At 39.7% G+C, this 11,841-nt stretch overlaps 1 protein-coding gene across 1 annotated transcript in view; it reads right to left on the bottom strand.

Moving 5' to 3' along the window:
* Positions 1–715: 715 nt before the first annotated feature.
* Positions 716–11,841, bottom strand: part of aff2 (AF4/FMR2 family, member 2) — a 208,992-nt gene continuing 197,866 nt past the window's right edge. The window contains exons 25-26 of the mRNA XM_085473161.1: positions 11,036–11,256; positions 716–9,203 (exon numbers count right to left, since the gene is read on the bottom strand). Coding sequence (XP_085329287.1) covers positions 9,082–9,203; positions 11,036–11,256 — 343 coding nt within the window. The 3' untranslated portion in view covers positions 716–9,081. The remainder of the gene's footprint in view (positions 9,204–11,035; positions 11,257–11,841) is intronic.

Raw genomic sequence — 11,841 nt, 5'->3', positions numbered from 1 at the left:
TTTTTGTCTTCTATTCAAATCATGGATACTTCTTAAATGTAAGTCTGTTTCTAAGCCGTATCTGAGAGCCTATTTGACTGCATGGTTACCTGTGGCAATTAAAGCTATAAATCTAAGCTGTCAGTGTTTTGCCTCTGCACCAAGGACATGCACATGCACTGAGAGCAGGATATCTGAAGGCCTGAAAATAGTTTCCACCTCCTTATTCATTTATGGAAACACAGAATTAGACGGGATTTACGTTTCTGAGAAAATAGACTTTTTTTTTGTCCTTGGTTCTTTTCATTTCTCTCTCACATTCTGAGGTCCATCTCTCTCTTCCGCCATCACGCACACGGCCCGCTTATTCCCTCTTGAATTCTAATGCGTGGCTACATTCAATGAATTAATCATGCATGGTGAAGTAGGCTAATAGTTGCTATGATGTAGAGTAAGAGTTCATTAGTGCTAATAAGAAGACTAGCTTGGCTCTTAAAATCTACGTCAGAGCCGCTCTTTTATTTATAAAAGAATCTTGAGTGTAAAATTTGGTTGATTTGGTTCATTAGGGAAAAAAAACACACTTGCTGGAACCTTTGGCAATGTCTCAGCCTTCTGCTGTTGCCTCTATGTGCAATGTCAAAGGGAGGTTCAGCACATCCTTGCAAGGCAACTTTGAAGACCTCAGCCCGAATGCAATAAAAAAGACAGAAAGAAGACAGTGAGTACGGCAGGATGGCTGCTTCAAACAGATTTTAATCCATATTTTAGAGACATTAAATATTTAAAAACAATGGAACTGCATCACAACTTTTGATCATCACATAGAACAACTTCATTATAAAAAGAACCATAGAAAAGGCCAAAAGATAGCACTGATAAAAACAGAAAAAAAACTGTGCAACACATTTAGAAATACAATGCAATCCGTGTTGGACAGAACTTTTATTTTGTTCTTTATGTTTCGTTATGCCAGTGATGTGCATCAGATTCACAGACAGATTAGTCAGGCTGGATCAGAGGCACTGTGCTGCTGCTGTACCACCAGTGTCAGGCTTCAGATACACAGTCTTAAACTTATTTGGTTGCCTAACTAACACGTCACAGTTTGGATTTAAGCAGTTTAACGTCACTGAATACCACACGTGGCGTACGCTGTATTCATGCGGCGGGAATTCAGCCATGTGCTTTATTGCACTAATCAGGAAGATGGCGCTATTCTTCCACCGCAACAAAGATGAAAGAGAAAAAGGCTAGACGAGCTGATGACAATTTTTCACCAATGAATCTTGAGCAATTACACTATTATAGTTTAAAAGCTGCTGCCCTTCTCGAGATTAATTTGGACATTATTAAGAGTCGCGGAGCAGAAACGAGCTTATTCGAGCAACAGTTTTTCACCGCAGGGAACAGAGCGACTGAAAACCTTAAAGAAACTTCCTGTTAAATGGGTCGGTTACACTTGGACCGTTTTGATTTCCCACATGATTTAACACTGTTATGTTCCAGGAAGAAAAGCAAAATAGCAATCACAGAAATGCTACACACAAGGCAGTGAAGGCTTCATGGTAGAAGGTCACGTGATCGTAGAAGGAATATCATGGACTATTTGGAAATATGATCTTGCTTTTTCTTTTTTCCACTTTTCCAATATACTGTAAAATAGAGAACATGATACAACTGAAGTGCTGATTATTAATAGAAATTTTATTTTAGAATAGTCAATATTTTATCTATCCTCGTCAATAGGCATTATAGGAAATGTTCTCGTTGCTTTTCTTTTCAGGACACTACTTTCATGCCAGATGTTTAATATGGGCTCAGAACCATAAGCTCATTAGCCTAGCCTAGCCTAGCTAAAATGTTAAAAGTGGGCTTAATCTTCTAAAATGGGCTAACGATACAGCCACTTAGAACTGCTGGACAGAGACTCTGCCCTCTCTCTTCTGGGGTGTCTCTACTTTCCACTATGAATACACTAATTTTAACTCAATTGCAGAGTGTCTCCAAGAGATGGCGCGTTCTTTACTTCTATATTTTTCAAATATTTTGCCATCAACAGAAAGCGGCTAAGTATCGTACTGCAGAGATATTATCTGAAATCGCAGCATGTTTGTGGCCGCCCATGTTTTTAAGGGCTCTGGTTCCAGAAATGACTTTCCCACTTCCACAAATTCAAGCCTTGAACAAAAGGCTTGAATGTTTATTCAAGCTTTGAACCAAGCAACACAGATATGAAGTGAATCATGACTATGCAGAAGTAGCAGACTGTGTACATAAATACTTTTATTGGTGAACTACCCATCCCATAACACAAGGCAGGCGACTTTAAGGCCCCTCAAATGTAATCCTTTTCTTTTAGTGTTGTATAATATTAATTGTGAATATTATGTTGTAGTTTATGTTGTATGTCGCTGTTAAGATTCTGGTGTAGTACCATTCTGAACCACAAGATGGTGCAGAATGTCAGTATTCGTATATGACTTAGAAATTGTACCAAGATATTAATTTATTGTATTTTTCGGACCATAAGGCGCACCGGTTTATAAGGCGCATTAAGCGAAACAAAACAGTCAGATATGTCAAACTTTACTCAACTCATTCTTTTGCTTCCTCCACTTCTGTACCATTGATTCATTAATGTCGAATTCTCTGGCAGCTGCTCTATTCCCATGTTGTTGCAGTATATTAATGACTAACCTCGCATTGCGGAGGGATTATCTCAGTTGTTCTGACTGAAGTTTGGTCCGTTTACAGCATCCTACCATGCGATTGCATTTGTCCCTAACCATCGGGAACCCTCATGTTAACTTTTATCCAGTGGAAAAATAAGTTAGCATTATACTAACATAGCACATCATTATATACCAGCTAGCCCAACTCCAGTAACCTTACAAACGTCACTGCTGTTTAGTTTTCTGTCTTCATTTATGTTGGAAGTGATAGAGCTGTATGTATTCGTTTTAGAGGCGCAGTTTTTAGACTTTGAATAGAGATAGGGATGTAGTTTTCCACTGCTTTCTAGCTTAATGCCAAGCTAGGCTAACTTACACTGACGTGAGAGTGGTGCTGATGTATTCATCACTTTGTAAGGCAAATCAGAACATTTCCAGAAATGCCAACTTTTCTTTACTAAAGAACAGTCAGAGAGATGCTTGTTGGTTATCTCTTGATTATCGATCATATTTCTTGTTTTTGTGAAGAGCATATTAACGTCTCCTTCCACTAACCTCAACAAATTCTTATTTATTGGATAATTCTTATTTGTAACACTGCTGCATGACTCTGACAGTAGAACGAATGAGGACGAACACAAAAGAAAAGAAAACATCTCTCTGGTAGATTACAGGAATTTGAGAAGAAAAAATCAAACCCTTTATTATCCTTTTAAATCCTGCTAGTTCATTTATTGTATGAGACAGTTTTGGCAATCAAAGCGAATCTGTGATTTTGTGAAATGCAAACAAATATTAGAGACACTCGTCACTACTGGAGAGATTATCAGTATATTATCGGCTTGCTACCATCTGCTGTCAAAAAATAAATCAGTGTGTTTAGCTCTATTGTAATCACAACAGCAGTGATGATGTTTCTGCCTTCGATAAACAAGTTGACAACTGTGATAATGCAACAGGAGCTAATGAGATATTTAATAAGATGCCAGCAGAATAAAAGGCCATGCTGAGAAAAGTCTGTCTTCAAAATGTTTCAGAATATACCCACATATTGACATTGCATATAAATAAACTGTTGCATGAATTCAACATTTACCATAGCTGTCATGTGACATGTACCATAGTGGAATGAAACTGATATTTCTCATGTCACAAATGCAATGTTTCTGACTTTTTACAGCATATTATTGTATATTGTACCGCTGCATACAAGAAGAATAAGGGACCATTAAGTGAACTTAACAATAACCATATAGTAACATCACAGTTTCACCATAAAACAAAACAACACCAAACATCATTGAATTGGACTGAGCAACACTGCGGACCAACTATCGACTTGAAACGACTGAGGTCAGAGAGAAACGGTTTGCGGGTAGTGTTTACAGGTTGTTGTAGAAGTTCAGTGGCTCGCTGGGACAATCCTAATTTGGCTTCAAGACCTCAAATAAATACAAGAAACAACTGTAAAAAGCGTTATTGTTAAGCAACAGAAAGTGGAGCTTGGACAGCTGTCTAAATGGTGATTAGTAAGCATTTTAGTCGTTCAGATGAAGAACCATGAGTCCATTTTAAAGGAACAGTTTGACATTTTGGGAAATAGTCTTATTTCCAATGTTTAAACAGTAAAACGCTAGATGTAGCTAGCATCAGCATACACGTATAAAACATGAACGTAGCTTCTAGGTCAAAAAATTAAGCCTTAAACTTGCATTGTCTCTGAAGGCCACCAGATGGCACTAGCTGTGGTTGCTGTTACCGTATGGTGCATTATGTAAGCAGTGTTGCTAACTTAGCGACTTTGTCGCTATATTTAGCAAGTTTTCAGACTCCCTTAGCAACTTTTTTTCTAAAAAGCGACTAGCAACAAATTTGGCGACTTTTTCTGGTATTATTGGAGACTTATTTATGACGACTTTTTGACGTTAAAAACGCGTATCGCTCTTATTCTCAACAAGCAGCGGTGCTGCCGTGGGCACCTCACCCATGCCAAAGCGCTCACAGGCGGAGGATAGTCCACCCCCCGCTGCTATCAGGGCAGCAGATGTTCACACCTGTGCGTCCAGACTGCAAATGAATCGCGCATGACCGAAGCCGCTATTCCCGCACTGACTGTAACGCAGTTAGTCTTTTACTGTTATGCTGTTTTGTGGATCACAAGGTTTAAAACTACTTATAAACACACACCCACTCACACAAAGTAACTCCACCAGAGTGCTATTTTCGGGTTACTTTTGCCGGTCCAAGCCCGGATAAAGGAGCAGGGTTGGAACTGTGACATTAAAAAAACACAATAATTGCTGAAAGAAATTTAATTTGTAGTTCTAAATGCAATTTTTACTCACTTTGTCTCTTCCACGATGTTGTTTCTCTCTCCAACAACTTAGGTTACAATTACATTAGTATGACCAATTATGCAAATTAGGCGATGACGTCATTTAGCGACTTCTAGCGACTTTTAGGACAACCAATAGCGATTTTCCTTACTGAGGAGTTGGCAACACTGTAAGTCTTGGTTATACTACATTTGGATGTGTAGGATAATTTGGTTCCTTAGCTAACTTACTTAGCTAACTAATTTATGATTAACAAGTAGTTCACCAGTGAGCAAGTGGTTTCACGTTTAAACCCACCCGGCATCTGGTATTTTGAAACTAAAATTGTGAAAATGGTAATGTTTAGTATCTAAAATGGGATATCATGTTAGCTACGTCCATTTTTTATACCGTTTAAAAAACATAAATTTAGCGTACAACCAAAATAGAGATGCCTTTTATTCAAATGTAAACCATTTGAATTTTATTTGTTGTATTAAAGCAAGTTATGTATAGGGGGCATAACCGCTTGTTTGATATTGTTTTCGTCTACTTTGTTTTAAGCTAATAGCAATAGCTAGTATTAGCTTCCCAGTTATATCAGTGAATTGTGAATATGGCTCGCTAAAAAGGCTAGCTTGTAACTAGACAAGCTAGCTTAGCCTCTTCTTTTTTAAAACAGTCACATCTGATTCAAAAACAAAGAAAGATATAAAGCTTCAAAACTGTAGTTTTTGAAGACTGTTGGGTGGTTACGTCAATCTTTTATATACATTCACTGAGCTTAAATTTTTTACTAATTTACATAAACTAGCTGTTAGTTATAGGTTTTATATTTCATATACAAATATGAGTTTTTATTCTCAGAAAGAAGTAAGAAAAATATTCCCAAAATGTCCACTTATTTCTTTAAGGTTTAATGTTCTTGAGGTTTCAGACTGTTAGCTGTAGCGTTGTGCATTTAAATGGCTGTGTATTTTCATGAGACGTTGACCTTTGCAACACTGCATGTGACTTATGTAACAAGAAATATACTTTTTTTTTGTCAAAATGGACACAAGTAGTTCTTGGTCTGAAGCTATCATTTATTGCATGCGATGACTTAAAAATTTCAGGTATTTCAGACAAACCTATACTTGCTCAAACTGTCAAAAAGAGAAAACACAGCAACAGATGCTAATTTGGCACATTATCACGTTTGTTTGTTTGCTTTTTTCTTTTTTTTCTTTTAAAGCCAAACCCTGGTGTCTTCATAAACGCCAGTAAAAAGCTTATGGAAACATTTGATTTTACGAAAAACAATCTCATATTTATACCAATATGGTATGGAAAATCATTTAGATTCATTCTTTGTTTTAAATAAATAGAGCAATTCCCACCGGACACAAATAGAGGCACTTGAGTTTCCTTTTTTTTTTTTTTCCTTTTTTGTTTTTGTCAAAGTGAAAATTACATTTCACATCTGCATTGTCTTCCATACACATTCAGCGATGGTCAAATGATCCAAAACTTAAAAATTCATGCTTAATGTGCTGGATTTACAAAGACCATAATAAACTGATTTGGAGTCTTGATGGCGAACGTGAAAACGTAGAAACAGCGTGGTCTCTTGTTTTTAATGCGCCACGATGACTTCAAAATCACTTTGGCGCTTTGTAAATGCAGCTATAGCCTGCGCGCTGGCACACACACGTAGATGCCCCATTTACCTGCAGCACTTCCTCATTCGCTCACATTGAATCATTCACAAGACACAAGAAACACTGTTTTCAGGAGTCACAGTCTGTACATTATTGTACACAAACATCGTTATTGTTCGGTCAGGTAATGATTTTAAATAGACTTCACAATAAGCTGTACACGTATACACACTAACGACACAGCACAACAAATGTGGGGAAACGACTATAAGACACCCGGCAGTTGATTTGATCTCATTACGTGCTGTACAAAGTCACAGATATAGTTTTTGTTTCTAACATCAGGGCAGAAAAGCCGATGTGACAGTTTCACCCTGTTTACTTGCTCTGCATGTGGGTGGGGGCTTAATTAGAGCCAAATCATACTGAATCTTGTAGTTTTTTCCCCCCAGTAAGTGTTTGACGCCTTAGTTGGTGGGTTACTATGGGAACTAGAACTGAGTGGAATTTCACAAAAGCTCATAACCAGCAAGAGAAGAACCAGACAGATGCTTTATGTGATGGAAGAAAGCCCTTATTTGTAGGTCCAGCAAACTGGATGTTTGTTCTGGTAGCCCACAAAACTGAAACTTCAACTTATACTACAAGACTTTAGATATTTTTGAAGCTTTGCCCTATTGTACCTGTAATGTAGTTTACAATTTTATTTGGTCAAAAGATCCTCATTTAAATACAAAAATCTCATTAGGAAGGATTCCCTTTTTGCTAGTGCTCGTTTGTTTAAACTGTGTGAATCTCGGGCTTTGCCGGGTGGGAGTGGGGTAGACTGTCTGTGTGATACTGAGGAGAAACACAAAACCCAACTGCACTGTGTACTTTTCAGAAATTAAATGTGGCATAAAGGTTCTTCCTGAACTGCCAATAAGTTAATTTTGCCATTGTTGAGAGTAACAGTTTAACTTCTTTACTCCCAAATTAAACCAGAGTAATAGATATTTTTACTAAACCGAAATGTCATCACGTCACACTACAGTCACACTACAGTCACACTACAGTCACACTAGGGAAACTCTGAAACGGTTGCTCTGAAAATGGCGACCAGGTGTCCGACTGCTCAGTCTCCTACTTTGGTGGAATACGATGGTGAAAAACAGGGAGTCACTTTGCGATTGTGAACTGGGTCAAGCTGGCAAATATGTGCAATCTGTTTGTGATAATACATGGATTAATGGCAATAAATCGGTGAAAATATCAAATCTGTTGCCATCTGTCACAAATTGCCGTCTACAGGCACACAAATTGACATGAACTGCAGAAGATCATAGACTGGAAACAGGAACTCAGAAATTCCTCCAGCAAAAGTCACGTAGCTCCTGATGCGGGGGCTCGGCAGTCTTGCTTTGATGTAGGAATATAAGCAGAACGCAACAACCATTTGAGCCGAGTTCCCTGTTGCAAATATGTCAAGTTGTGCTCATCTGTGCAGACTGATTGCAATAATCGAATCTGTCTGAGAGCGACTGCAGTCAGTCTGAGTTGCACTCTGTTTGGAGACAGGTTGCTGCTCGACAGGCAACCTGTCAACTTGTGCAACTGCCTTGCAACTAGAAGTGGTGAAGCAGAGGTTGAGTGCTGCTCAATCTCTGGGCAACCAGCTGATTGCACCGACTCACTGTAAGTGGAACAAGTTCAGTGCAGTCACCGATCAACAGGTGATCCTCCCCGTCACAAACAGATAGCTGTCCTGTTTTCTCTAGTGTGACTGAGGCTTTAAATGTAATAAAGTAACTCTATACTAACTAATAACTGCAGGTTCTAGCTTTTGGTTGGTTGTTGAGGATCCCTCTTTAAAGACTGAAGATGGAGTGAAATAAAAGAAGTGCAATGAATTTAGCCTCCATTAGTGGTTGTAGCTGAGCCTCTTTACCAGTGTGGTCCCTAACTAATAGATTGGACTGGTACTCTTCCACTTGGATCAATATCAGCCTAAAGCTTTAATTCTTTCCTAATCATTGACACATTTCTGGGCCACTGCTGGTGGAGGTGAGCCTCTGTTGAGGCTCTTTCCCTACATTCAGCCTCACACTTGTCTGTTGGAGAATGAACCCATCTCAGTGAAACTGGGAGATGAGGTTGGGAACATGTGCGTTCCCTTCAGGAGTTAAAGCTACAATCACTTGTATACTGTTGCTCCCCCCCAAAAAAGCAGCATCAGCCAAATTGTTAATATGATCATTTGTATTCTGTGGTTCACAGCTAAAATTCCCAAACTTAGTTACTGTTCACTCCTAATTAAAGGTGATTTCAGCCCAATTAATCCACCTGGTGTAAGCCATTATATTACCATGCATGGTGTAAAGACATTCAAAGGATCCCAGTGGGAACTGAAGCATCGTTCTGGGTCTCATCTCACTTGAGTTCTAGCTCCCAGCCCATTTCTTCTTTTTCTTAATGTTGGCTCTAGTCCAGTCTTCACAGCAGGTGAGCCTCTATGCGGAGCCAGTGCAGTCCCTGCCTTACGTAGCGAACCAGCTCTGTCATGCTGCTCTGCTGACTCAACGGCTCCATCACAGAGTCCAGCTCCTGGAAGAAATCTACGGGAGGGAGACAGACAGTGTTACTGAGAGCGCCTCTGTGCTTAAATGAAACACACAAACTACAGCTGGTGTTTTTCCAGTGGAGCTGTGGGCAACATGGGGCAAAAGTCAGGCTCGTTCTTTCTTCATTGCTGGTCCTACAAGCCACGCCTGGCGTCTGTTTTCACTAGTCGACTAGTGAACATTTCTCTGCAAAGGTTTTAAGAGCTTTAACATTCACTTTCATACAGCTCATGTTTATACGGGCGACCACACAGGAAGCAACTCATCACAAATCTGTTTGGTGCTGGTTGGTTGGTAACTGGTAGACGTTACAGACCATGGTTGCCACGGTAACCTAACATATTAACCACTCTCTCATTTGCCAATCAGTGGTATCCTTCACTCTAATTGGTAGTTGCTTCAAACACACGTTTGTGAGCTGAGGAAAATTTAATTTGGGATTATTTTGCCCGTCAACACTTTAAATCACCAAATGTCACTTTCTGTGGTTGCTGCTTACAACATCAGCTCAAGTTGTTTTTTGTGGACACCAGTGTAGACTAGCTTTTAGTCTTAAGGTCGTTGCAAATGGAGAAATTCAGAATTGCACCGAACACGTTGTATTTTTGTCTTCAAAACCAAAACCAAAAAAACCCACACTATAACAAAAGATGAAGTCGACATCGAGCGATGATGAGCTGGTCCTTATATTTCTAAAAACAAAAGGAAGAAACTGAGATGATTTTGGGTTCATTTAATTCTCAAGAGAAGGCAGCAGGGGGAGGATTTCATGGTTTGATCCAGGAGTGCTTTGGTTCATATTTCAGGATATCAGTGGGGCAGCTGAGCTGATCTGATGGGACAGAAAAGTCATTTCTAAGAATCGACTGGCCTGGAGCAGCATCTAGCTGTGTGTCTGAATAAAACAGTATTATTTTACTATTTGTATATTTAGTACTGGTGCAAGTTCTGAGCTACGAGTGCACTTGTTACCAAACGCAGCGACCTGATTGGTCTGATCTGTTTACTCGCATCCTAAAAATCAAATCTGAAAAATCAAGCTTGGTCCAAAAAAATAAATGCTGCAAGTTCGACCATTCGGTGTGAATGGCTCCATTAAGAATAGCCAAATCCGAAAAACAACTTTAACACAAAATATTTGGACAGGTTTTAGGTTTCCGGTGTGTAAAGGCCTTTAGTCTAAAAAATACAACAAGAAAACCTCCACAGTAAGTTGGATATAAATGAAAAATGAGTACTTCCACTCAGCGCTCCAGCATGGTAGTAACTTGTAAATCTTAAGATTGACCGGCCTGTTTGTGATCCTTCATTGACCGTTGTGACTGATAACATATTCTGCTTTGTGTAACCATAATTTAGTCTTTACAGAGGTCGTAGACCAAGTAGAAGCAGGGGCTGTTCTCATAGAACCACACCTACAACCATGCAGTCGCCCCCTGCTGGCCGACACTGGCTTCACTGTTGGTACCCATTTTTGATATACAGTCTATGGCTAAAACCTCTGCAAAGAGCTCACAGAGAGGATCAAATAAATAATAAGAAATAAATAAGAAATAAAAACAAAAACTCCTGTTGAAAGTTTTTATGTGTTCAGCAGTCTTTCTCAGTATCTTCAACACGTGAGTAAAGCTGTTTTACTCAAACTGACTCCTTTACCACATGTATGAGTCACATGTACATGGCATACTTTGCATGCCTGTCATGTTAATCATCATGTATCCAGATGTTAGAGATATGAACTTGCGGTTGTGACAGTACATATTCAGCAGCATATTGGCGCCCATGTGAAAATACATCCAGCAGTACGCGCTCTTGTGCCGTCCTACCTTGGCTCTCAGCGGCCAGTCTGTCAGACGTCTCCCAGTGTTCGTAGCTCCGCAGGATGTTGTTTGTGATGTTAACGTGACTGGCAGCCATGTGGTGAATCCGCTGGGGAATTGCCACGCTGCCCGATGACCCCGGTGCACCTCCGGATCCTCCTCCCGCTCCTCCTCCGTTGCTGGCTGGAGAAGGGCTAAGCGACAGAGGAGACGGAGTCCCGTTGACCCTGAAAATATGGAAATGCAATAAGTCCCAGTGACATCACAGGGAGCTCCTGTATGCCATAAAAAAGACCTTTTCACTGTTTTTACCTCAGTTTAATAATTATTACAATGTCTGTGCTGTTTGTATAATTTGTATGTCAGGCGGTCAACAAGTGACCGGCTTGTGATCTTAACTCAAGTTAGATGTGATAGATGCTGTAGTTGCAGTCGAGCAGTTTTGCTACAGACAGTATAAAAGATGAATGTTTCCATCTCTCATGACATCTCTCATGGAGAAGTCCTGTTTTGAAGGCTTGAGCTGGAGATTTTCCCCCTCGCCTTCTTGCTGCTTTAAAACCAGCTGTGACGAGTGAGAGTTTGACTTTGAAAGCCAGGACAGCGAGCGCCCATTGGCACGACTAACAGACACATGCTGGATAATCCAGCCTTCAGACTCTAATAAAGACCACAGTTTTAAAAATGAAATTATACAATTACTTAATACATTTTTATTCTATTATACCAGGAAGTGGTTAGCACATTTGTTTGATAAGGAAAAGGTTGCTGGTTTGATTCCAGCAGGACACACAAATCCTCTTTGGGGTTGT

This window comes from Copadichromis virginalis, linkage group LG2 (genome assembly GCF_057382275.1).
Source record: "Copadichromis virginalis isolate Kocher_CV1m ecotype Utaka linkage group LG2, C_Virginalis_male_GT1.1, whole genome shotgun sequence".
In the NCBI taxonomy this organism is placed as follows: Eukaryota; Metazoa; Chordata; class Actinopteri; order Cichliformes; family Cichlidae; genus Copadichromis; species Copadichromis virginalis.
Note: the sequence above shows the minus strand (reverse complement) of the source record. Positions and strands in the feature narration are given on the sequence as shown.